We start from the raw sequence: 27,761 nt of genomic DNA on the forward strand, positions 1-27,761 counted from the left end.
CAATAAATTCTGGTACACTGAAAAGAAATTTAAAAAATAAATTTAAAAAATAAATTAAGTAATTAAAAAAAACCCAAAATGTGTTTTCCACGGATTGAGTCCATCTTAAGAAACACGTATTGAAGTTAAATATCCATTTTTTGCCCATCAAGATGGCCGAAATGTGAAAGATTGACAGTGCTAATTATGGATGAGGGTGAAGAAGACAGGTACTTCCATGCAAAATTTGCAAATGTAAATTGGGTCCATCTGTTTTGGAAGACAGTTTGGTGGTGCTCGGAATTTAAAACACACACCGCGCTCCATTCTGTGTCTCCAACCCCCTCGGGGCTGCCTCTCCTCATGGGGTAGTCAGGTCCAGACTGCCTCAGAGTAAGGCGCCAGGCTTCCAAGGAGGTAAAGGCAGAAGCTGCCAGGCTTCTCTCTGAAGGGCCAGAGTAAAGCAGATTCCTCCATGGACACTTTGTAGCATCTCTTAAGTGCTTATATGTTTATATAAATTTCAAAAGATTCTGCTTTTTTTTTAAGATTTTATTTATTCATTTGACAGAGAAAGAGACCACAAGTAAGCAGAGAGAGAGGGCGGGGGTGGGGGGGGGGGGAAGCAGGCTCCCCGCTGAGCAGAGAGCCTGATGCAGGGTTGGATCCCAGGACCCTGAGATCATGACCTGAGCCGAAGGCAGAGGCTTTAACCCACTGAGCCACCCAGGCGCCCCGATTCCACTGTGTTGATCCGTGTTTCCTCCTTGACCCAAACTACGTAACTAGTTACACCCATTCTGGTTTTTCCTTTTTAAATTTTTTCGTGTGACCTGTGGGTAAATTATGCAAACAGATGAAAACACACAACAACGCTTCGCCACAGTGTATGCGGTCTAAAAATTCGATTGGGTAAATGCCGGTGTGGTGGCGGTGTGATGTGCGTTGAAAACAGCGTTTTATCAGAAGGTGGTATTGTCATTAAAGATTGTGAAACACCCGCTGTGCACAACTAACTGTGCACACTGTTTCACACTGAAGTGAGGAAGTCCCCCAGCGATCCTGAGGCAGTCGCTTTTTCCCACGCGCACACGTGCACACACATGGACACCCGCACACGTACACACGCGCATACTCTGGATTTTCTCTGAGAATGGTGCTGGGTAGCCTGGAAAGAGGACAGGAACCAAACACCAATCATGCTACAGCCCAACTCACATTATTAGGGTGCATGTTTTTTCCGTGCCTTCTCAGCTCTGCTCTGTGGGTCCGCTCCCAATTCATCCAGCAGTCTTCCCTTCGTGCTCGGCATGTGGAGCGCCCTGGGGATACACACAAAGCTGGACAAGCCTGGCTCCTGCAGCTGGTGGGGAAGAATGTGCTTGAAAAGAGCCCTCATGTCGATCAGGCCCCCTGGGTGCCAGGACGGAGCTGTGCACAGGGTGCTTTGCCAGGGGGCACAGAGAAGGGGCAGCTCCCCCAGCAGCCTGATTGGAAGTGAGTCTTGAAAGACAGATAGTAGCTGCGGAACAGAAAAATTGGGTGTGCAGGGAGAAAAGGGGAATATTACAGGCAGAAGCAACAGCTTGAGCAAAGGCTCTTGGGATAAAAATAGCACAGCGGGCAGCACGCCTCTTCGGAGTGGAGACAGGCCAATGGCTCTGGCTTATCCGAACTTACACAGAAAGATGTAAGCGGGCAGGGCATGGTGGGCCTCCTAGGGCAACTTAGGACCCAAGCAGTGGAGGGGGACAGCCGGGCTCACATGGTTGCTTTTCCCTCCATTGGCAGGTGGAGGCCGGAGTAAGTGGACGAGAGTAGGGGCTAGAGGCCACCTCAGAGAGGTGACATGACCCCGAATCAGGGGGGCAGCATCAGGAGGACCACACGTGCCATCATTATATGGGAAGCCTGGGACTACCAAGAAAAGATTTTATTTTATTCTTTTGTCATTTTCTGAAATTCTATTGTATTCTGAACAAGATCAGGAGATACGCATATGAAATTTAATTCATACTTCTATTGTCCTGTTTAACCTCAGCACATTTCTATTTTTCATTTATTCTATAAACAAAAATTATCTCTGAATTTTCCTCTGGGTGCAACCAGGAATTTGGTTTCTTGGATCACTTCCCTCCCCATATTCGTAATTTATCGTCTGGACCCCTTTATAAATGCTGTAGCTAAATCTTGTGCAATACTGAGCTGTCCAGCTGATGTGATCTTTATAGGCTGGCTTCTTGTTGCTGTTATAATCCACTCATCTCTTATAAACGCTTCTATCTGCTTCCCGAATGCCATGGCCTTGGCACTGAGATTTGCACCTGTGGCGTCACGCTGGCAAATGGCTTCATGTCCTAAGGTCTTAAAATAATCTTTCCTCTCCTCCCCACCAGCACAGAGGAAGTTTGTTCTGGAACTGGCTTGCTTAAGGTGATACCTTCACTTCTCTTAAATTTGTGGAGACTTAATGAATTCGTTTAAAAAAAGAAAAAAGTCTGGTCTAATTTAAGGAGGGTTTTTAGGATCAACAGGTATGATGGAAATGATAGGCATGAATTGGGAAATGGGTTAAAGTGAGCTCTTAAGAAATTGCTCACCACAGAGCACCAGGGTGGCTCAGTCACTTAAGCTTCCGACTCTTGGTTTTGGCTCAGGTCACGATCTCAGGGTCCTGGGATCGAGCCCCACGTCAGGCTCCCCACTCAGCAGGGAATCTGCTTTCTCCCTCTCCGTCTGTCCCTCCCCCTGCTCGTGTACTTTCTCTCTAAAAATAAATCTTTAAGAAACTAAGTGCTCACCACTGTGATATAATACAGAGATGAAGGATGGATGTCATTACCATGTTTCATGTTCTGTGACTCTAATTTACATAGAACCCAGATCTTGGCCAACCACCAGGCCTGGGCTCAAGGCTGGGCAAGAGAAATCAGTGGCAGTTTCAGGAAATGGGACCATCCCATGCCAGGGCTGCGAACTATAATCATTTCTTAGTTGTAACAGAGTACCCTGTTTTCCCAGTAATTAACTAGTTGGGGATTTTTGTGTTTACTCCCAGGGACCAGGGTCACTCCGCGTTTTCACGAAGGACGATGGTTAGGGTGGCGTCATGACTTGCTTAGGCTAACAAGCCTTTATCTTTCACTTAACCCGACAAACATTCACACTGCTCTGCCCTTCCAGCACATTCTCTGGAGCATACAGTGTACCCCCCGACAGCGGCACGAGGCACTCATAGACTCTTGGGAGAGCAGCGGGTTTGGTTAACGGGGTACCCACAAGAGCTGGGGCCGGTCTTATTGGAGGAAGGCAAAGAAGTGAGCATTTACTGAGTGTAGGCCGTGTGCTAGATATTTTATATACGTTAGCTCATCTGATAATGAGGCTAGCTCTGCGATGTAGCATGTGTTCAAAATGTATTAGTTGCTTTGCTTTTTCATCTGCGTTACAGAAATAACTCATATCGAATTACTTAACACTGTAAATTTGAAATCCTGTCTGTGTAAGCATGTGCCAGTGATTTCTAAAGCTGATCTGATACAGGATGTATTAGCAAATGGGGAAAGGGCGCCAATCCTGGCATGGATGTAAGGTACAGAAAATCCCATATTCACGCTTCCTATACAGAATTTGTCAGGAAAAGAACTTAAATAGGTTGAGAGACGTTTGCTTGAAGTTTTTTCCATGCACTGTTCAAGCGTGGCAGAAATTGAGCTCTCCTCCTCTGCTTTCTTAGATACATTCCACCGTTGATCTGGGGGAAAAGTGGACACATCCAGACAGCCTTGTACGGGAAGATGGGAAGGGTGAGGTCGCCACACCCCTACGGGCACCGCAAGTTCATCACCATGTCCGACGGAGCCACTTCGACCTTCGACCTCTTCGAGCCCTTGGCAGAGCACTGTGTTGGAGGTGAGCTAGCGCAGGTCTGCGATGGGGCCATTGCCCGGAATGGGAACACTGGGCAGTGAGGGAGCACGGTGTACGCGCTTGTCCCGCCAACTCAGCATCATGCTGGGGGCTGGGAGGAAGCCCACTGCGGTTCATCACCCAGGGGCGGCCTGCAAGGGTTCGTGCTATCATGTGCTTGCTGGACACCACGTTGGGCCCCTCAGACAGCAATGCTGGATGTGGTTGTTAGTCCTCCCATGAGATACAGAAGCTCGGTGTAAGGGGCTGTGGGAGAACGTGGAGCCCAGGCCCCGTCAGGACCAGGCCTCTGGTTTGATGACAGCAATAGAAGCCAGACTCTTCTAAGAGCTTTGTAGGTCCTGTTCTTTCAGTTAAGCTTTGCAGCAACCCCAAGAGGTGGGTGCCTTATTGTCCCGACTCTACTGATGAGAGAAACTAAAGCTCAGAGACACGGCATAGGCCGGTCTGGTTTGTTGGATAATAGCAGATGGCGGAGGCTCGCAGGCACCCTCTGTGTCGGTTGCCGTGGACAAAAAGACACATTCAGGTCCATGTACGCAGGGCTCTGGGATACCTGTCTGTCAGAAGCTTCTCAATCACTGCTGTGGCTGGAAGCCAGCGTTGCTCTGTGCGGCCTGCCTAGTAAGCAGCCGTTACAGAGAGCTTCGTGGGAGGACTCATGAGTGAGTGGAGTTAGGATGCCAGCTGCCTCCCACTGCCCCTCCTAGAGGAGGATGTGTCTTCTCAGTTCCGTAGTATGCAAGGCACCTAGGTCTGAGGGGTTTTTTGTGCTTTTTTATTTTGTAAAGATTTGATCTATTTATTCAGAGAGAGAGCTTGTGTGCACAAGTGGCAGGGGGCGGGGCAGAGGAAGAGAGAGAATCCCACGGAGACTCCCTACTGGGCATAGAGCCCAATGAGGGGCTCGATCTCACGACCCTGGGATCATGATCTGAGCTGAAATCAAGAGTCAGATGCCCAACCGACTGAGCCACCCAAGCGCCCCAAGGCACCTTGGTTTTTATAGGATCTCGGTAACTACTTGGGAGGAAGTTCCAGTAAACCTCTTGTACCTTTCAGTTCTTTACGGTAACCAGCGCTGTTGACAAGCTGGTGCCGAAGGTTTAGTGGGTGTTCCCTTTGCCTGTTACACTCAGCCCCAGACCCCTCCATGGCTGCCTCCTCCTTGTCACTCAGATCTCAACTCAGCTGTCACCTCCTCAGAGGGACAGCCCCTGCCTCCCCTTGCTAATGTTCCCTTCCCAGTCAATCCATCACACCTTCCTGCTTTCGTTCTTCAGAGTACCACTCGCTCAGGACGTAATTCGTGGTCCTGAGGGATCTCTGTCTGTCAAATAAATAAATGAAATCTTTAAAAAAAAAAAAAAAAGAAAATTCAAAAGGTACCTTTAAGATATACAGAGCAAGTATATATCTCTCTTCTACTCCTACTGCCCACCCACACTCCTCCCCAGTGGTACTCACTGTTAGGTTTCTCACTATGATTCCAGGGCTAGTGGATGCATTTCTAAACATAGATGTCTTTTTCCCCTCCATGCAAATGGCAGCGTTCATAACCCTTTTCCACACCTTGCTTTTTTTCCCACTTAATACATGTTGGAGAGCTCACCCTATCAGCACCCGTAAAGATGTGTCTCGTTATTTCTAAGGGCTACATAACATTTCATCACTTGGATGTGCAATAATTTATTTAACCAGACCTCTATTTTGGGGCATTTAGCTTGTGTTCACTCTTTTGCCATTATCACCTGTCATGTACATCTCTTGTTCTGCACAATGTACAGTTGTATCTGTAGACAAATATCTGGAAGTCAAATTGCTTGATCAAAGAAGCCTGTGCAGACTACTTCCTGTTTTTCCATGCCTGCATCCCATCATTCATACAGAAATTAAGAGGAAGGTTTGGAAACCTGGAAAGCAGTGTGGCTGAGTAATTTTGTATCTGCTGAATCTAATAATAAAAAATCGAGATTTAAATTGTTTTCATTTCACCTTTGTAGTCATTAATTTTTATCGTATTTTTCAAAATTATCTGTCCACGATTGGGAATTTTAACAACTGACCCTTCACCGTAAGTAGTTTGAGAAGCGCCGATCGGGCTAACTCCACCCAGAAGGTAAAGATGCTTCTTCCCAGAGAACTTAGTGGAAAGATGGATGTCAGTTTCCCTCCTGCTGTTTTCTAGGCCAGTGATGTATCGTCATGGCCGTTTATCATCACGCCTCATGCGGTTCATGGGGATTTTTCTCTTCACCCCGTAGATGATGTTACTATGGTCATCTGCCCGGGAATCGCCAATCACAGCGAGAAGCAGTACATCCGCACCTTCGTGGACTATGCCCAGAAAAACGGCTACCGGTGCGCGGTGCTCAACCACCTGGGCGCCTTGCCCAACATTGAGCTGACCTCACCGCGCATGTTCACCTACGGTAAGTGCCACGGCCACGTGGAATCCCCCTTATCGTTCTGACTACGAGCGAGCGCACTGTCACTTCTGTCCTGCTGTACCTTTCTGAGGGCAGAATTTATGCCCATCTGGAGAGGCAGCGGGGCTCGGGGTTACGCCAGCAGCTGGTGTGTGTGGGACATTTATGATGCCATGCTTCAGGTCAGCCTTTCGGATGGGCCCCAGAGCCACCCCCAGTGCATCCTGCCTCCTGGAGACCCAGTGAAAGTCATGGGGGCAGGGTGTCCCCTGCCGCCCCCTGCTGGTGGGTAGGCATCAGAGCAGGGCCAGGGACCCCCCTGTAGCCCACGCCTGGCACCACTGAGCCATCCCGACCCCAGTTCTTCAGGACTCTTGTGACTGGTGGGCAAGGGTTGCGATGACGCACACGCATGTCTGTGGGAAAGAAATCTGGCATCAGTGACTCACTGGGTTCCAAGTTCCTTGCAGAGAGGAACCGGATCTCATATTGAGACAAGTGCTTCTTGCCTCTAATTGAAGTCCCGTGTTAAGGAAGGCTCTGTCTTCCAGGCTGCCCGTTCTTGATTCTTATTTAAATCTCCCTTCATATTATAGATGCACACATAAATAATAAACACATAAGATATGTGTTTGAATACGCACAAACACTGGCATTGTTTATAACCAAAGAAATTACTCTGTGTTTTAATGGGAAACAACCGAAAATTGCATCCACCATTCTGCTATAACTCTAATTTTCGACTTGTTTATCTTCCCATTCTTCCATCTGTGTGTATGTAGTTTTTATTTAAAGGCAGCCTTAGTGTGTATATCTGTGGTGACTTAGTTTAAATAATCTTATATTCGCTAGCATAAAGGTGCATAGTCACTACATTTAATCTTTAAGAGCCCCGTTGCTATTATTATTCCGTTATTGTTTATCTAACCCTTCCTCTTTGTAGTCCATTTAGTTTATAGAGTTTTTTGGCATTTTAAATAATGATGCTATAAATAGCTTTCGCATAGAATTTGTTTATACTCTTTAATGACTACTTTGGGCTGAATTTCCGGGGCTAGAATTTCAGAGTCGACATTCTGTATGCCTGTTTGTCCGTACTGTCAGACTCTCCTCCAGCAAGGCTGTACCGGTTTATGTGGCTGCTGGTGACGTGTAGGGCGCCGGTAGGGAGGCGTGAGTGGGACACCTGTTCTGGGCCCACCAGGCTGCCCCGCGCCCTGCTGCTTCTCGTGCTCACTCCCACGACTAAAGACCCCGTGTTACAGACTCTTCTGCTCAATAGTTGGTCGGTGGCCTGAAGATATAGGTAAAGATCCAGATTTACAGATCACTCAGGAACAGAAGAGTGAGCGAGTAGGAGACGGGATTGGATCCAAAAGGCAGAAACAGGCAGACTCTCACAGAAGTGAGAACAATGGGGAAGGATTATAATAAGGACCTGTACATGGATATAAAAATCCGTCCACCAAGTTGAGAACGAGGAGGCATGGCTTGGCCTCACTCAGGACCGCAGACGGAGACAGACTTGGGAGTGCCGTCTAACCGCATGAACCGCCAAAAACAAGACGAGATGCCAGCGAGGGCACTTAACGTGTGCCTGACCCTGTGCTCATGTCTCTCACAGACGTCATCCCTTTAATCTCCACAGCAGCCAGCGGGACACTTAGGGAAATTGTGATGAGAAGCCACCCAGAGGCACAGAGAGGTCATGTAACTGGGGCGAGGGATAGAGCTGGTAAGCCCGAGAGCTAAGAGAAGAGCCTGGGTCTAGCTGCTCCGGCGTCCAGGATCAGGTCAGAGCTAGCAGAAGCGCTGGGTGTGTGTGGCACTCCCAGGAGTGCCATGCCAGGGGCCATGGGGAAGGGACACTAGGTTGGCAGACATTCGCACACAAGCTGGGGGATTTGCTGAAGGAGCAGAGAAGAGTGGGTGCAGTGTGGCACAGGGACGGTCACAGAGAAGGTCCCCTCGGCCCCTGCCCTGCTGCTGACTTAACAATCAGTTCCAGATTCTTCAACAGCCCCAAAGGGGGGTCACAATTGTCCAGTTAAACTTGGGTTACTAAGGACTTAGCAGGTAGCTGAGCGCCTAACCTATAGTATCCATTCATTAAATGTTCAGTTCGTCTTTATTCAAATACTTGAAGATCTGTTCATGCAAGCTAGGGATTAGCCGCGCTCTCTGCCACCCAGATAAATAAGACATGTTCCATCAGTGAATCACCATGCCACAGGGTGATGGGGGAGGCAGCAGCAGAGAGAAACCCGCCTGTCTCCATAGGCAAGCAGTGGTGTTGCGGAAGGAAAGATTCTTCCCGGAACAGCATCAGAACCGGGTCCTTGAGGTCCCAGGAGTTGGAGCTCCTAAACAGAAGGGAGTGGGCTCGGGGGGCGGGCAGCGTGGTATGTGGGGGCTGGTGAGCTGGATCCCAGCAAGGAGAATCCACGGAGCAAAGTCAGCCCGTCCAGGGAGAACTCAGCCCCCCAAGGTTTTCAAAGTCAGTTAACCGTCTCCTTTCATTTGTTGTTGTTCCAGTTTCATCAGCATTTTAGAGGTAAATTCCTATAGTTGGTCGTACTCTGGTAGTTTTCCAGGAGGGCGGATGACCTGGAAGATATGTTTCCTCTTCAGTTTTTAAAAAAAATTTTCTGTTAGAGAAATGTTCAAAATACACAAAGGTAGAGAGAATCGTCAAATGAGCCTCCGTGTACACACCATCCAGCCTCAACAGTTACTCAACTTACGGCCAGTCTCATTTTACCCACAACCCCCTTCCTGCCCTTTCCTTCCCTTTCAAAGATTATTTTGGAGTTTGTCCCGAAGAGCCCTTCCTTCCATCTGTGACTATTTTGGTGTATGATGCTAAACTATGCAGACTCTTTGTAAACTGTTTTAGTTTGCTAGGACTGCCCTCACAAAATACCACCTTCTGGGTGGCCTAAAGGACAGACACTTATCCTCTCAGTGTTCCGGAGGCCTGGAGTTTAAGTTCAAGGTGTGGGCTACCTCTCCGGGAGATCTTCTCTCCCAGGCTTGTAGGTGACGGTCTTCTCCTTGTCTTGTGTGTCTGAGTGTGTGTGTGTGTCTCCCTTTGTCTGTGTCCTCCTCTCCTCTCCTTATGAAGACACCAGTCAGGTTGGATTAGAACTCAACCCCAATGACACTGTTTTAACTTAATTATTTCTCTAAAGGCCCTTTCTCCAAATACAGTCAGATTCTGAGGCATTGGCAGCTAGGACTCCAATATATGAACTGGGGAGGACACGGTCTGGCTCCTAAAATAATTAGCACAATATCACCGTCACACCAGCGGTCCCTAACAGCCCCAGCCGACTTCTTTCTTTGTCCGTGACTCAGGCTCCAAATCCATTCCTTACACTGCGGTTGGATGATCGGTTTCTTAAGCCTCTTCTATTTATTTTAGTATTTAGTATTTAGTATTTAGTATTACTGTTCCCTCCCTCTTTTTTCCCTTCCTCTGCTTTTCAGTGGAAAAGGTAAAAAGAAAGTGGAGCCATCTTAAACCTCTTTTCAATCTCCTTCCCTTCACCGTTCATAGACCCCCAACTGCGTCGGCCTGGTCCGTGCGGGAGGACTGGATGTGATGTTAAGGAATCTCTGGCCTGAGGGCTGCCTGTCACAGGTGTGCCCCAGCTCTGTCTGGACGGCCCTTCTCTGGTCTTCACTTAGCTACTTCTTGTCGTTCAGGTCTCAACTAAGATGTCACCTTCTCGGAAGGTCCTTGTCCCCTGCCCTCACCCCCCAGTCGTTCTCTAATCCCCAGTCTCCCCAAGGCTTTTTGATGGGAGCCAGCTGTCTCTGTGCTCCCTGGGGTGGCTCCCTGTGCCCAGAATCCTGCTCGGCCCCCAGAACGTGCTCGCGGCATCAGTGCTGACTGCGGACTGAGGTGAGGGCCAAGAGATGACTGTCTGTAAGGTGATCTTGGCAAACTGCGTCTCAAACTCATGCCCCGATGGTCACAGGAGTCTTCCCCTGTGCGAGCCACACTGCTCTCGAGCAGAGGATGGGCTGACAAGTCCCTGCAAACACCCCTCTGTGGCCGCTGGAGACTGATCTTGACCCGAGGAAAAGTAAAGAGGATATTAACAGGAAGCTTTCCATTCTTCTTTTCCTGTTAAATACCACCCCCTCCCAAGGTCTCTCTAAGAACATGGTAGAAGACCTTTCCCCACTTATCAGACTGTTCCAGACCACATGAGCACCGGTCCCTTGCTACTGGACATCTTTGCTGGTGTGATTGGAAAGTGTGAAAAACAGATCTCTCGCAAACGGAAGAATTTCCTAAACGGGTACTTACACATTCTCGTGACTTAGAGTCCTTCATGCTGCCTTTGAAGGATGAAATCATTAAGGAAAATCCTGTATGACAGCACTTCCCATGTAGCTCCCACTGACCAACAAGTGCCAGGGTGCGCTGAGCCTTCTTCCGATCCCCGCTGACGTCCGGAGGTCGATGCTAGTGTTCCTGCTCCACAGGCTTGCCCGGGGTCCCACCCCTCATAAGTGGCAGAACCAGCCTTCAGACTGTGTGGTTCACCATCCCAGTCAGCACCAGTCCGGGGTGGTGCACGTTTCCCATGCAGGGTATTGTCCGTGAGGACTGGACAGGAGAAGGGAGGCAGCTGAGGGTTTCAGAAGACTTTTCCCCCACTCGGTGACAGTGGTCATTACTGTTTATATGAATAGTGTTTGTTGTGTAGCCGGCACTGTTCTGAGTACTGATAGGATGTATTAAACGGGCTGTCCCCCTTTTACAGACGAGGAACCTGAGGCCCAGTGAGGTTGTATAACTTGCTTCAGATCACAAAGCTGATGAGCAGGTGGCCCAGGTTTCCCATCCAGATGGTCTAGTCCTGAAGCTCGTGCTTTTGAACCGCAGGCCACATCACCTCTCTGAGTGAGGGACCATGTTCTGCTGAGACTTCTCAGGAGCAAGGGGAGAGTTCCCACTTGGACACGTAGGTTTAAGGCAAAAGTGCATCCCCGAGCTTCTCAGAGCCCTGGCAGTGGGCCTGGTGGGTCCGGGCTCTGCTCTTTCGTTCATCCAGCATCCAAGAGACATCTGTAGGGCGGGCCAGCCCCTGCGAGGGGAACACAGGCAGTGCGCAGAGGGCCTGCCACCTTGCAGCTTCCGGGTTGCTGGGGAGCTGCTCACCATGGGGTGGGGAGGTGGGGAGCACAGTCAGAATCAGTCTGAGCTTCTTGGCTGGGTCTGTCTATAAAGAACATTGTTCAGACATTGTCCTTTTCAGGAGCAGGGACCAGATTCTGGTTTTCAATTTTTTTTTTAAAGATTTTATTTATTTATTTGACAGATAGATATCACAAGTAGGCAGAGAGGCAGGCAGAGAGAGAGGGAAGCAGGCTGCCTGCTGAGCAGAGAGCCCGATGCGGAGCTCGATCCCAGGACCCTGAGATCGTGACCTGAGCTGAAGGCAGAGGCTCAACCCACTGAGCCACCCAGGTGCCCCCTGGTTTTCAATTTTTATGTGATTTTTTACATTTGTCTCCTACAGATGGTACATCACTTTGAGGGAGAGGCTCAGGAAATGCCCGCATAAGGAAAGAGCCTGTGTTTTAGCGTCCAGCCAATGGGGGTTTGAACACCTAGTTCACCCAGGTTGTTGAGAAAGTGAGCATTAATATAAAAGTGTGGAGCGCGGAGTCCAGCAAGTAGTAGGAAATAGCAGTGACTTTTTTCTGTTTTCCGCTCTGTATTTTCCGGGAGCAGCTTGGAGGAGAGAAGGTGGACGTTGACTTGAACAGTCAAATGATCTCGCCTCTGCCTCAGCTCCGTGCAGCTGATCGCGTGTGAACATTTGCAAGGACCGTTGAGAAGCTGGGCTTGCTGAGCCGAGAATTCTTTCTGTCTTGAGCATGCTCCTAAGTTATGACTCTGTGCAGAGACAGCCAGGCCCCGGCGGTGACCTCAAAGGACACAGCCTGTGCTTTATGACTGCACAGCCTTCAGAAGTGGCACAGTGTGGCCTGGCTCAGGGTGCTGGGCGCCGGGGCTGGGGTCACCCGTCTCAACGATGCTGGCTGCTGGGTGCATAGCAGGCTCCTGCAGTCACTATGGGCAAGTTGTTTTTATTGTCACACATGCTCTTTTCGCTGTATTTTAGCCTTCTAAAAATTCGTTTCATCCTTAAAAAAAATTCCTCACCACTTCCTACAGTAGAGTTCATATATGTATATATATGTTTTTGAGAGAGAGAACATGTGCTCAGGGGAAAGGTACAGGAGAGGGAGAGAGAGAGAATCTCAAGCAGGCTCCACACCCAGCATGGAGCCCGATGCAGGGCTTGAACTCACAACCCTAAGATCATGCCCTGAGCTGAAATCAAGAGTCAGACACTTTACCCGCTGAGCCACTCAGGTGCCCCTATAATTCATAGATTTTTTTGATCTAGGATATGTTAAAATATTTCTTGTATGACGAGTGAAATTGGATTAAATGAAATGACATTAGCTGATCTGACCATAAATAAAACGTGAAGCCATTAGGATGACAAGAGTGAAACCTGCAAGAATGAAATTTATCAGGCTTTTAAATTTCTTCCTGAGCTTGGGTACTGTGCTGGAGCAGACCAAGTACACAACCCTTTCACGTGGATGCAATCAGTAAATAACACTTAAAAATGATAGGCGATGTAGACGTCTTGAAGATTTTTTTGAAGTATATTTCTTCTAAAGGGCCTAATCTTTAATTGAAACACTATAGCAATGGACGTGTTGGCTGACTCTTTATTGACCAAATTGATTTTCTAAGCCAGACGCTGTTTGGAATATAAGTACTTTTGTCAGGGGTGATGCAGGAGACCAGTAAATTAAGGAAGCATTTTGTTTCATCTTTCTGTCTTTGGCTAACTGCCTTATCCTGGCCATCCAGGGTTCACGTTCAAAGCAGAGTACAGCTGCGCCCAGTCCACCAGCCAAGGGAGGACCAGACAGCCAGCATTATCCAGCTGTGCTTATTCTGACCTCCGTTTCAAAGACTGCTCTTGACGTTGAGCCAAGTGACAAAGAGACCATGAGTCTGATCTTGAGGATGAGAGAGAAAATTTAGGATTTTTAAAGTCACTTCTGTATCAGGTGAAAGGAGCAAGAACAGTCTGGCATTGCCCCCCCACAAGGTGACCAAGTCCTTAGGCTCACAAGCCTCCTGAGAACTTAGTACCCATCTCTGACCAAACACCGAGCTGGGGCATTGTGACATTGAATGGGATCTCAGAAGATTTAAATTGCCTTCTCTGGGTGTTTATACACAGAAGCGGGCCCTTCCCTTATTTCTAAATGCTTGAGTTTCTGGAAGCAGATGTCAAGTTGAGAAGAGGGGTCTGAAATCCCAGCACTGTCTTCTGTTGCTTGCAAGAGTTCTGCAATGTCCACCTGAGTTTAATACTGGAAATTTTTGTTTCATAAACTATCATTTGGAACCACAAGGGAAGGCCAGAAAACTTTGCCTTGCTTAGAAGGCAGCATTTCAGTCTTGGGAGGAAGGTCCCGTACCAAGGGTGACCCCATAATTGAGCATCCCAGCTGCGTTACTTTTGAGAGTGAAGGAGGACCTTACTCATGACTGCGTCAGAATGACAGGCATAGTCCTGGACTCTCCCAGGCAAACTAGGATGTACGGCCACCCTGCTTAGTTAGCATGCTGTAGAGATCACCCAGGATCCAAGACGTCTTGCTGTAAGGAGGTGCCAACAGTGATTTGTAAGGAACTTCTATTTTGTTTTTATGCTGCTCGATCTATCTGAAGATCTTTGATTAGATCACGAATACAGATGTTTTGATAAGTTTCTCATATCTACCATTTTAATGGACGTGGCCTCAATTTTGGGTCGTATCCATGATTCCAGATTGACAACCATGAGTCGCGTGGCCTCTGCAACAGTTGAGTGTTACCATGGCAGAAGGACACGGTGGGAGAGGAGGAAAGAAGAGATGGGTGAAGAGAGGGAGGATGAGACAGTGAAGGTGGTGGATTTGCGGAAGCTCAAGCATCTTGGTAAACCATCTGACGAGATCACATGCTGGGAGGCCCTGCGCGTGGAGCTGGTGCCAGGGGGCCAGCGTTAGGGACTGCGGCGGGGGCAGTAAATACCCAGAGAATCGTGGAGGAACCAGGCTCTGGCTTCCAGGATCAGAGTTGGATCCTTCACTTTCAGCCTGAGGAGGGCAGGGTGAGGTATTCTGTACTCGCGCAAAGGAAGCTGAAAGCGCTCACTTGTGAAAATCCATTTCAGAGATAAGGACGCGCCCAGCTCGTCTGGGGCACAAACAGGGCTCTCACTTTATTCCTGCAGCTGTTTTCCTCTCGAGTGACTCAGCCGTGCGGTGGCTTTCACAGCTCTGAGAAACGACAGGGGCTGCTGGCCCCCCGACACCTGCCGGGAGCCACACTCTTAGCCTACCACATGGCTCTCTTGGATCGCACTTAGTGGGAAAGATACCAAGCTGCTCCGTGACAGTGCAGTCACCACCGTCACGCCGGCCAGTGTCGTGTGCTTTGGTGCCACGTGATTCAGACCTCCTCCTCACACTGCTAACACGTGTGGCACTCCCACCACGTTCCCGGCCCGGGCCTGGCAGGGGGAACCTAGAGATGACTCAGGGTCTCCATCCACAAGGGGCACCTAGTTCCCACCATCCCCGTGTACAAGCCTACTTTGTCACGTTAGCGCCACTGGGAAATGGCTTCTGTGAAAGTAGCTTTTGGGTAGCCTTAACCTTGTTTTTCTTGAGGGGTGTGAGGCTGAGGAAAAGCTCTTTCCTGTTCACAGCAGGTTGCCTTTCCAAGATGCTGGCCCTGCGGTACTCATCTCTCCAAAGCCAGGTTGGTGTCTCAAGTTTCGTCTTGCCTTTAAAAGCTGCAGCAAGATTAGATCCCCAAATCTTGTTACCGGTGCTAATCCCGTAAGGATTAAATACACAGCCTCATTAAAATCCTTCTCGTATGAAAGAACAGATCGGGGGAGCTTTATGAAACAGTCTGGGGAGCGGCTCGCAGTCACCGAGGGTGTTTGGTAAGCTGTCACCAGGTGGCAATCCCAGGAGGACCCAGGGCCTAGCAGAAGGCTGATGCTGGAGCTGGGCTAACGCTGTGCCCTTGCCTGGGAAAGACGGGCAGCTCTTCACACGACACCCAACAGCTTGTCCCGAGTTAGGCAGGGCTGGCCCTTTATCCGGATCAGGTGTGTTTGGATTTAATTACATTGAGGCTCCCCAGGTGCCTACACGATTAGCTGTAATTGCTCCTCGGTGGGGTAGCAAATCTGAGTTTTGTAACTGCCCCAGTGACATCTGAACGAACATCTGCTCTAGGTCTCAAAGAATTAGTCTCAAACCCGAGTCAAGATAGACAGGTCCAGGAGCGCCTGGCTGGCTCGTTCAGTGGAACACGTGACTCTCCATCTCGGGATTGTGAGTTTCAGCCCCACGTCGGGTGTAGAGATTGCATAAATAAATAAAGCTTTAAAAAATATTTTAAAAATACAATTTTTTAAAAAAGGCCTGCAAGGAATCCGATGATGAGACAGTTAAGACTTTTAGTAATGAAAAAATAAATCCCTACAGTACTATTACTTGTGTGGGTTTGTGCCGTGAGGCAAAGGACTGGGGTTTGGGGTTCGATGTGGGTCCAAAGTCCAGTGCTCCCCATGGCTCACTCTGTGAGGTCGGGAGAGCCATGTCATCCCTTCCAATCTTCCCCCACTGTTTGTATGTTCCCAGGACAGGGCCTGGGACACAATGCGCCCAGGCTCTCGTCCATTCATTTAGGTACTAAGGACCGAGTGGTCACCCAGCGCCTGGGCACACAGATACAGTGGGGAGCGAGACCGAGAATATCTCTACTGTACGGAGCGCATCACCTAGTATAGTTCCTTCTATGTTAGAACAAAACAAAGAGTTATAAATAGTCAAGGGATGAATGAAATTAGGCAGAACCCCAAGGAAATGGCAGAAAAGTAAAGATTTTAATAACAATTTAAAATAAGTCCCTTAATACCATTTCTCATTTGGGCAAATAGTGTTCCCATCTCAAACAGCACGAGCCTCCACTCCAGCTTGAGGGACGTGCTGGGTGTCTGGAGCCTCGCAGAACCTGGTTCAAACGGATTTAAACATATTTTTTTATTCTTTATTTTCACTGTTTTTTTTAGAGATTTTATTTATTATTTGACAGGGAGAGAGACACAGCAAGAGAGGGAACACAAGCAGGGGGAGTGGGAGAGGGAGAAGCAGGCTCCCCCCGCTGAGAGGGGAGCCTGATGTGGGGCTCGATCCCAGGACTCTGGGATCATGACCTGAGCCCAAGGCAGCCGCTTAATCGACTGAGCCACCCAGGTGCCCCCTCACAGTTTGTTTGTTTGTGTTTTAACTAGCTGGAATTTTATTGAAAAACTGGTGTGTGTATGTAATAAAACCATTCCAGAGCGACAAAAGTCTCTGCCATGAGTCAAACTGTGTCTCCCTCCCACCTTCAACCCTCCAGCCTTCTCTCTAGGAAGTCCGTTTCCGCTGCGGTTTTTCAGCAAATGTTCAATCAGAGAGGTGTGTGCGTATAATCCCTTTAAAGTCCAAGCACGCACTGGACATGGTGTCATCTCCCATGCTGGTCCTGGCGTGGTCAGAGTCACTCCATGTCAGCAGGTTGGACTCGACCTCGTTCTTTGTCATAGCGACTTCCCTGGGCCTCGGCTGTTGGAATTCCCCCTCCCCATCTGCTACCAGCAGTGATGCGGTGAACTTTCTTGCTCACCTGTCTTTGCACGTACGTGCATACCTCTTTGCACAACTACAGTATAAAGCCCCCGGAGGTGGAATTGCTGGCTCTGAGATTGGTACTGGGACCAGCTCTAACAGATGTTAGTTACCGTGTTGCCTTCTGAAGGCGGGGCCAGTGTCCACCCCCACCTCAGTGGGCGGGCTGGGGGGTGCCTGTTACCCACACCCCTCAGACCCAGTCCGGGGCATTGTTGACTTTTTCTAGCAAGGGCAATGGAAAATGATTCCTAATCTTCTTTTGAATTTGCATTTGTCTAAGTCTGTGCGACGTGAAGCATCTTTTTGAACTGCGCTTTTAAAGGACAAAAGAAACAGAAAATCGAAGATTTCCTCTGCCTTTTTTATCAGCCAGGACAGTGGTTCTCAAAGTGTGGTCTCTGGACTCGCAGCCACAGCATCGCCTGGCAACTGGGTAGAAATGCAAATCGTCATCCCACCCAGACCAGACCTCCTGAGTCAGAAATTCTGGAGGCAGGGCCCAGCTGTCATGTGTCTGGACCCTCTGTGTGGTTCCCACCCTTTGAGTTTGAGTCAGTGAGTGGGGTGCGACCCAAGAACGTGCATTTTGAACAGCTGACGCTGCTGGCGCAGGGACCATACTTTGAGAACCACTAGGTGGCTGCTAGCGCTTCAGTCTTGCTGTGATTTAACCTTGATGCTGCTCTTCTGGTTCACTCTTCACAAGGAAGGTTACCAGAAAGGACTTGTACGTATTCGGGGCTTTAAAGACTGGGCATTTGGTGGACGGAGGAGGTGTCTGGTTGTGTAGAAACCTGGCTTTGAGGAGCTACTCGGAAAGCTGCTACCAGGCCAACCACCCTCCTGCGGAAGCTTCCAGAAGGCAGAACAGCGCTTCCCCATGGGGGAAGCTTACTGCAAGCGGACGGGAAGGGAGGTCTGTAAAGGGATGACCAAGAGGCAGAGCGAGAGTATGCTCTAGAAACCGCTTTCCCAGATCTGCCAGAGCCCAAGCAGGCCCTGTTCCTTACAGTGGTGCTTCTCAGCCCTGCCTGCACTTTGGAGGCCCCTGGAGGTCTGGGGAAAGACTAGGCCCCACCCACCGACGATTTGGAGTTACTGAATCTGGGAGGGGCCCAGGCATTAGTGTTGTCGTTTTACAAGATCCTCCGGGTGAATTTAATGGGCGTCCGATCGATACAGTCAGATCGAAGAACACTGCTTTGGAGAAAAATCTAGAAATCTAGATTGGCATTTTCAAGTCTTTTTTTTTTTTTTTTAAGATTTTATTCATTTATTTGACAGGGAGAGATCACAAGTAGGCAGAGAGGCAGGCAGAGAGAGAGGGGGAAGCAGACTCCCCGCCGAGCAGAGAGCCCGACGCGGGGCTCGATCCTAGGACCCTGAGATCATAACCTGAGCCGAAGGCAGAGGCCCAACCCACTGAGCCACCCAGGTGCCCCATTGGCCTTTTCAAGTCTTAATCCACAATGACTTGTTTAAAGTAATTTAAGCCATGGCTTACATGCTTTGGGAGGTGTTTACATGGGTGTAAGCGGGTACAAGTTCAGCGAGCACTTTCCTGAGTATTATGTTATGCCTCGTCAAATAAAAATAAAAAAGAATAGGACGGGGGCGCCTGGCCAGCTCAGTCAGTGGAGCATGCCATGCTTGATCTCGGGGTCATGATTTCGAGCCCTATGTTGAGGGTAGAAATGACTTTTTAAAAAGGGGCAGATTTCTGTGTATTGTTACATAGTGGTTTCCAAGACATTGTTAGAAAGAAAGAAAGAAAGAAAGACAAAGTAAACAAGGCACTAAATAATCTGTGTGCTACCACTGACATTTTTTCAAGGAATACAAGAAGTTACCCGATACCACATCTCTAATGTTACTTGAATTTTGTGCCATATACATGTTTTACCTAGTCAAAAAGACTGTTAATGTAGGTTCCTGGGCCTGGCCCCCATCTTACTGAATCAGCTCGTCTGGGGGTGAAGCCCAGGGCTGCCCATGCCCAGCGTCCTCTCCAGGTGATCCTCTACCCACTGATGTTTGAGAACCCCCCACCTGGGGTTGTGCTGGCCCGTCCGAGGCTGTGTCCCCCTAAGAAAGGAAGCTGTAAGAGGTACTTGCCCCGGGCTCAAAGGGCAGCATCCCCCGTGGCTTGCTGGTTAGGGAAAGAAGCTGTTGAACTCTCATGAGGGACGGCCAGACCTCGGAGCAGGTGCCGAGGTCAGCAGCCTGTTTCCACCGTGAACCCATAGTCTCCTCGTTGCGGTCTATCTTGTGCACGTGTCTTACCAACATCCCTGACTTTCCCTGCTAGGTTTTATTTTAAACTGGCTCCCCAAGTAGCCTGGGGTTGGGTCTTAGAAGGATGTGACAAATCCCTTCACCCGTGGACAGCACTAACCTCCTCCTCTCCGCAAAGCCCTACTCTTAGCAAAGCCGCAGAGGGAACACAGCTTCTCAGTTGATCCCAGTGGGACCGACTGAGATCATGCCTCCTGGACAAACAAGGCTCTCTCCCCGCAGAGGTGTGTCTCCTCTGTGTGTTTCTCAATGAGCCTGCCTCCCTCGGCACGCTGTCCTTACGTCACCAAGGACATTTTATCCCAACCCTATAGAGCATTGGCCGTCCCCCCAGACGGAAGTTTGTCTTTCCTTCCTTCCCCCGCGCCGACAGAAGGTCCTGTAAATAACATCCACTTGGTTCTTTTCTTAACACCATGAGTCATGATACACATGGGAATAGCATCCTGTCTTATAGCCGAAGAAGCAAATCCCAAAGGGCTTTGCTGTTGCTTCTGTGTGCGAACAAATGTGCTCACACACACCCTGTATATCTATTTCGACTTCCCTGTGCCTCCAGGCAGGTTTTGCACAACCCACCTCTGGGGAGCATTACACATCTGTATGATGCATGGTATCTCCCCTCATGGGCACCACGAAGGCTGGGTCTCCTCTTAGACCGAGGAGCATTCTAGAAATTTCTATCCAGGTAGCCAAAGAGAAGTGTCTGTGTAGATGCCTCCCTCCCTCTCTCTCTCCACACACAGACACACACACACACCCCTCTGTTAGCACCTTGACACTCAGTCCGGAACCCTCCAGCTCATTTTGTTGCATCTGAAATGACTGTGTGGCCTTGCCTTTCTGCCCACAGGCTGCACCTGGGAGTTTGGAGCCATGGTGAACTACATCAAGAAGACGTATCCCCAGACCCAGCTGGTGGTCGTGGGCTTCAGCCTGGGCGGTAACATCGTGTGTAAATACTTGGGGGAGACTCAGGCAAACCAAGAGAAGGTCCTGTGCTGCGTCAGCGTGTGCCAGGGGTACAGCGCTCTGAGGTGAGTGACGTCCACGCCTCCGTCCCTCACCTCCCTCGGGTGTGTGTAGAAATGGCTCAGGACGCCAGCTCACGTCTGCAAAGACCCGAGGAAATGCGGTGGCGGACTGAGCTGAAGGGTGTGGGTCCTGGAGTCACTCTGTCTTGCTTTCATGTCATACCCTGGAGCTGTCTTACCAGACTCCTTGAGCCCGATCTGCAGCTCTGTTGGGGGATGAGATCTGTAACAGAATAAGCCAAAGTCCCTTCTAACAACTGTGGTTTCCCTGTGGAGTCTCGTGAGGGACCTTCATCTGTTCATGCTCCAGGAGTTTTTGTAGGGCCGTGGGTTTATGGAAGACTGCACAAGCCGGAATCTGAGAGCCGGGCCTTATCATTGCAGAGCCCTCCTGCCTCGGGGAGCATTGGGTCTCAGAGGGTGTGGGGAAAGGGTCTGTCGAAACCACTTCATCTGTGCCCTCGCCTTCAAGTGTCCATCTCCCGTGGACATCCCAGACATCGCCACAATGGAGATGACCTGGCAGATAAAGGTTTACCTCACCCCTTAGTCTCCTGCCAACAGAGCCCCCCAGGATGAGCCCAAGGAGGGCAGTCTCATCAGCTCTGCCTTCTCTTCGAGAGCAGGGTATCCCCAATGTCTCAAGAGTCACTGCACACGTGCACACACACACACACGTCTCCACACTCTTCAAATGCACTCACATTCTTCCCACACTCACTCTCCCTGATCATGTCTTCTATATTTCAAATGCATATGATCAGTTATTAAAGATGTCTTGGAGAAATCCAGAATTGCATAGGAAAGTAAAAAAAGTCTTACTGATCCCATCTAATACCGAACAGTCCTTAGAGTTAATAAGGAATTCCTGCCCTTCTGCCTCACCTGTATCTCTCACCATGTAATTTCCACCTGTTTCAGCATTTTCTGATAGAGGCTGCCTGTTATTTCTAAAAATATATATTACTGGAATTTGAAACCAGCACACTCAAAGGGCAAATGCAGGCCCAAAATTCAGGCTCTGCCCATGAGGCGTCAAGCTGGCCAAAAAGGAGGGTTTAAATGTGCCCCAGTGAAGACCTGAAACACATACCCAACGGAAGCTTCCCTGAGTTCTAGAGCCGAGGCCTGGGTTCTGGGTCTCCTCACCTGTGACGGAGATGACAACAACGCTGAGTAGTCCCGACCTCGTAGCGCCATGGTGAGCATCAAAGGAGGGAGCACATGTTTATGCAGGACGGCTGTGTAGAAAGTCGGTAACTGGTAATTATCCGCAGTCACTGGGACACTAGAAGTAGGGGTTAGGCCAGTCGGTCGCAAAGACCAGTCTGATGGGCTGGTGACTGTTTCACTCCATTAAGAATCACCTGGGCCATCATCTTGGAAATAAAATTCAGGTTCTTGGGCCCCAGCCCTGGACATGCAGACTCAAGAATCTGGGGCATGGGGCCAGGAATCTGCATATGGACACATTTCACAAGTCACTTCCAATATGTAGCCACATTTAGCCACCGCTGGGGACATCAGCGACCCGCTCCAGCTCTGCTGTCACCGGATGACGTGGGTCCCCTCATCCTCCTGCTGGGAATCCTCCCCCTCAGTCCCCTCTGTGCTCTGGAGAGCCAGCTGAAAGGACACGTCCCTTTATCTTGGCTGGACTAGAAATATCCAGTTCCCAATTCATAGCGGACTGTGTAACTGGAGTTCACCGAAGTCCCACCCTGCCCGGCCGCGGGGATAGTGAGGGCCCTACGGCAGGAGTCAGGGGAGCGGGGCCTGGCGTGAGGACCCCGCCCGCTCTCACCTGACACACGGTCCCGTTTTCAGCCAGCCGGCTGTCACCTGAGAACTGGGATCGCTCGAGTCCCTTCCTAAACTCAGCGGTGTGGAACCACTGTGAGCACGGACTTTGTGTTCAGAGAGCCCAGCATTTGCTAAGTAGGAGGATGCGGGGCAAGTTTGTTTTCATTTTTTTTTTTATCCCCAAGCACAGAATCTTAAGTGACAGCCCTGGCTTTCCATTTGCTGCACGAGCGCCACCTGCCGTTGGCAAGAGCTCATGAAATGTGTGTTTGGTGAACTCAGATTAGGAAACCTTGGCTCTGGGATCTGGGAGGCACTGTCCACGCCACCCCTCTTTGAGACCTCAGAGATCTTCAGACTCCTGATGTCCTGCTGTCACATCCACCGCGGAGAGAAAGAGGCAGCTTTGTCCCCTGGAGCCCAGAGAACTAGCATCCTGTGGCCATACACACTGGAGGGGGGTGGTGGGTCAGGGGGTACCCGTTGCCCCGTGTGTGCGGGCGCTGCCCAGGCTCAGGTGCCCCCCCACGTTGTCACGAGACCTACTCACCGAAGGACAGTGCCTTCCTTTAAACCAGTGTCACCTTTTTCTCCTGCCAAGGCTTGAGGGCGATGAGCCTTCTCAGCACTGGGACGAAGGCAGCCGGCATCCTTGACGCCGAGGCGGAGCAGGGAGGGCTCTCGCCTCTGCAGGCGCCGCACGGGAGTCCATGCTGCTGGTAAATCTCTCCTAGTTGAGTCCTGAGAACCGCTTGCCAGAGACGCATCCCCTCCCGCTGGCTTCTCACCCCGTAGCGCACTGGCCCTCTAGCCAGAGCCGCCCGAGGCCCAGCAGCCAGCGCCCGCTTGCCGTAGTCAGCAGAGCCTCGCCCCCGCTAGAAAAACCCACGTTCATGATGTGCTGAACCGCTGAAAGGGGGGGACAGGTCCCCCGAAATGACACGCTTCTAGTGGACTTAGCCTCGTGCCCTCAGCACCAGCTGGTGCCTGCTCATCCTGGAAATGTGTGTGGTCAGACTCAGCATAACTCTGCTTGAATTCCTCATTTGGAACTTTGTTATGAAGACTCTGGGTTGTGAATTTTCCAGTGAGTAGTGAACAGACAGGAGTGTGAGAGGGAAGAGAAGTGGTCCCAGAAGACGACCCTCAGAGAAGCCCTCCCGAGACTCGTTTGGTTCGTCCCGCTAGACACCCTTCTGGGTCATGGGGACCCAGCCTCGAGCAAGACAGAAAACTTTCCTGCCCTCATGGGGCTTAAAGAAAAGGGAAGGGAAGCTTTCATGGACCGGTTTCTGGTAAAATCAATTCTTCATTCCTAAGGAAGCGCTCAACAATCTGGCATTGCAGAATCTGCCAATAATAGCATGATCCAAATACCAGCGTTTCATTTCAGATTGGGTATAAGAGTCTGTGTTTTAGACCTCACAGCACTTCCCAAAAATAGAATGATGTTTGCAAAGCAGCGAACCAGCAAGTACGTGTCAAAAATAGATTATACAGTAGGCGGGTCGCCTGGGGGGCTCAGTCAGTTGAGCGTCTGACTCTTGATTTCGGCTCAGGTCATGATCTCACGGTCATGGGGTCAAGCCCCATATTGGGCTCCACACTCAGCGGGGAGACTGCTTGGGATTTTCTCTCTCCCCCTCTCTCTGCCCCTCCCCCCATCTCTCTATTGAAATAAATTAAGGCTTTAAATAAAATAAAATACAATATTACACACTAGGCATATGGTACTGAAGAAGTCCTCATCCAGTGGGGAGGGAGAGGTCAGGGACCTGGGGTCCAGGCCGGGGGAGGGGGCAGGGGCCCCTTCGAGGACAGTAGAGAAGTTACCATATCTCCCACGTGTAGTCCTGCTCCTGGCTGAGTGGGTGTGGGAGCAGCGCTGAGTCTTCACATAGTGTTTTTAAGCAGGCTTTCCTGCTGCAGAGAAAGCCAGGCCCCATGTTCCTGGCCAAATGGTGTATATATTCTCTCTTGCTTTGAATGGGCAAACTCCAGAATGTGGATGCATTTATGACCAGAGCAAGGGCTGTCATTCATAAAGTCCTTATATAGACTTGTCCCTTCATCAGATCTGTGTTTACTGTGGAAGAGCTGTATAACCGTTTTAACAATCAGTAATTTTGTATCAGAGCCAAGCAAAGGGGGCGAATCTGCTGAGTTTAGACAAAACTCTGTGGGCAGATCTCCAGCCTGGGAAACAGCTCGGCTTTTCCACCAGTGGACTGTGAAGCGGACCACATGGCTTGCCCATGGCATCTTGGGGACTGTTGCTTGTTTTTTGTTGCTAATTTTTTTCTACCAGAGAAACGAGGGTATGCAGCTGACCCTTTCACTTAGTAATCGCATTCCTATAAAAGTACATCCTAAGGGAAAATATTCTGGTCATGCAGAGAGCAGGTTAATGGGTGGCCTTCCCTACCTTTGTCTGGGCTCCATGCCCTATGCTGCCCCACAGCCTAGCAAGGCTTCAGTGAAGGATTCTGGGCCCGCTCCCCAGTACAGAGATGGTTTCCTTTGGCCTGCTCTCTCAAGGCACACTCTGTCCCAAAACCCTTGTGCCTGGGTCTCTCAGGTGCAGAGGCTCTGCTGTCCTTCCTCCCAGAACCCACACTGTTCCAGGCTGCTTTTGGTTTTGTCCCCACTACAGTATGACTCTCTTGTAGGGCCAAGCTAGAGATACCCAGATCGTATCCACTATGAGAGACGGCCGTAAATTATGATCCACAAAGTACAATGGCAAACAAGGAAGATTTTATTTTTTTTAAAAAATCAAGAAAATATGTAACATGACTGAATGTATGTATTAAAAATAGGGAGGGGGGGCCTGGGTGACTCCGTCAGTTAAGCGTCTGACTCTTGATCTCAGCTCAGGTATTGATCCCAGGATCGTGAGTTCAAGTCCTGCATTGGGCTCTACGCTGGGCCTACTTAAAAATGATAATAAAATAATAATATGGGGGAAAATGTGAGGAAGGCAACTATGTGAGACTGTAATTGTAGTTACAGTAGGGTGGAGGAAACGGGAAGTCCTGCTTTAATGGATATAGACTTTCCCATTTGTAAGATGGGAAAGTTCCAGAGATCTATTACACAACAACGTGACTATACTTACCGCTACAGAACTGTATACTTAAAAATGGCTAAGAAGGTAAACCCTGTATTTTTTTTACCACCACAATTAAAAATAAAATAAAATTTAAAAAAAGACTGTAGGTGGGCAAAGCCTGGAAGAGAAACTCCCCTCCCCAAATAAAACGGTTTTCTTACATTGGTGTGGTAACTCTCTGGGGAAATACTACTCTACCATGATTCTGCGGTTCCGTTAGCATATCACTTTCAAGGTGTGTTTTAGTATTGCCTACATCCACACCCTGGAACTTCATCACCTGCCGTAATTTGCAGCACGCCTGCCCTCTTGTCCCTTTCTGGACTGTTGGAGTCACGGGCACCCAGTCTCACAGAACCTCTCTCCCTCTGCCACCGTTTGTGTCTTCACGAAGACCCCAGAAATGTGGTTTTGGCCACTCTCACGGCCTTTCAGCACTCTGAGATCTTACTCACTTGAGTCAGGAGATTTGAATGCTTTTGGGTGTTAGATGCGTTGTTTCCCCAGGTCACTCTCCTCTGACTTCAGTTCCTTTTCATCAATGCTTGGTCCAATCATGGTGCAAAATATGAGTTGAGAAGTTGAGCTTTCTCTGAGCAGCCCCTCAGCGGTAGAAGCAGATGCTCAGCTCTTCCTTGCCCTAGTGGATTGCCCTGCACGTGACTGTAGATGCCTGTCTCATTTGGACCCTCTTGTAAGTGATTTAAAAATCCCATCTCCTGGGGCACCTGGGTGGCTCCGTCGGTGGAGGGCCTGACTCTTGGTTTTGGCTCAGATCATGATCTCAGGGTCATGAGACTGAGCCCCATGTGGGGCTCTGCACTCAGCGGGGAATCTGCTTGGGATTCCCTCTCTGTTCCCTTTACACCTTATGCACACGCCGATCTCCCAGAATCTGAATTATTTCAAAGCAAATCCCAGCCATCGTATCATTTCATCCAGAAATATGTCATTTGTTTGCACTAAAAGACACTAAGGACTTTTTCTTAAATATAAGCATGATACCATTATCATACTGAGAAATGAATGATTCCCTCGTATCCCATTTCTACTCAGGGTTCAGATTTCCTTGACTGTTTCACAGAAGTTTTTTAACGGTTGGCTTAAGTCAGGACCCACGTAATGCCTGTGCCTTGCCTTTGGTGAGCTGTCTCAGAAGTTTCTTTGAGTCTCTAGATTCCCCTCCCTCATTTCCTTCCGTATGTTGTTGGTGTTAAAGAGATCAGAACCTTTTTTAAAAAACATATGGAATGAATGTATTTATAAGGCATTACTCTTGATTAGGTTTTATTAAGCCAATGCAAAATGAAGTTTCAGTTCCGTACTTCTACACCCAAAGGTGGTGACAGGCTCTCCATACACCGAGTGGTAAAGCAGAAAAGCTAGGAAGCTGTGCCAGCCAGCACTGGTGGAGGGAGACAATGGTCGCAGTGTCCTCATCCTGGTCGTCCTTGAGCCCTGGGCCCTGGGGGTCCGCAGAGCCTTTCCGGGAGTGTATGACCAGCCCCCACCCCAGCTTCCTTTCCTCTGCATCCCCTCCATACGCAGGACATACTTACCAAAGCTAGGAAGTCAGCCAAGGCAGAAACAGCCACGGGCCAAAGAAAGCTGAGACGATGAGACCGTTGGCTCTCTGAGGAAGGGGCAGCCTGGGTCCAAGGTCAGAAGAGGGGTTGCTGGCAGAGGAAACAGGTTTTGGTTCATGGATCGGGTGACTTCCCCCCTCCCTCCTCGGTCAGACCACCAGGCAAGTGTCCAGTTCCCTGTTTTAGTCGGGGTCCTGCCCCCGGTGATCTAGCCCATCCTTTCTGTTTCTGTAGTGTTTGGGGAGACCCTCGTGCCTTTATAGAATGGCCTTTTGACCTTGAAGGCAGTCTTAGCCTTAGTTTAGGAGCATGTCACAGACCATGGAAGCCACAGACCACTTCACTTTTAACCTCCCACTATCTCTTGGTTTTTTAACCACAATATTACAGGAAATGTTTGCCATTCCAAAACTGAAATATGGAAGCCTTGGGGAAATGACTTTAGAAACTCCCTGGATTTTTCAAAAATACCTGTGAACCACCCAGTCCTCTCCTTGGCCATCTGGGATATGAAACTGACGGGTGCTGTGCGGGAATGGTGACACCCAGATTCATTCCCAGGGTGGCAACAGGCCTTGAGACTCAGACGTCTGCAAGGCGGGGGTTAGCATGGACTCTGTGGCAGCTGTATTTGGGTTCACAGGCAGAGAAGAGAGTGCTGAGCGGGAAGGGCCGAGCCCGGCGGCGAGAGTTAGCACATCGCCCGTTTGCTCACCTGTCATGTGGCCAAGGAAATCTGGTGTGCCGGCGCTTAGAGAAGGTTGCCCCTTACTGCCTTAGTGTGACCCGGAGCCAGTCC

The 27,761-nt window shown here is 49.6% G+C and overlaps 1 protein-coding gene across 3 annotated transcripts in view; it reads left to right on the top strand.

The window, feature by feature from the left end:
• The window catches only part of LOC111152655 (abhydrolase domain containing 2), a 94,438-nt gene that overhangs the window by 56,302 nt on the left and 10,375 nt on the right, over positions 1-27,761 (top strand). For all 3 annotated transcript variants that reach the window (XM_022511199.1, XM_022511201.1, XM_022511200.1), the window contains exons 4-6: positions 3,716-3,891; positions 6,174-6,341; positions 20,281-20,464. In XM_022511199.1, coding sequence (XP_022366907.1) covers positions 3,716-3,891; positions 6,174-6,341; positions 20,281-20,464 — 528 coding nt within the window. The remainder of the gene's footprint in view (positions 1-3,715; positions 3,892-6,173; positions 6,342-20,280; positions 20,465-27,761) is intronic.

This window comes from Enhydra lutris, unplaced genomic scaffold (assembly GCF_002288905.1).
Source record: "Enhydra lutris kenyoni isolate GAN:26980312 unplaced genomic scaffold, ASM228890v2 scaffoldscaffold29, whole genome shotgun sequence".
Lineage (NCBI taxonomy): Eukaryota > Metazoa > Chordata > Mammalia > Carnivora > Mustelidae > Enhydra > Enhydra lutris.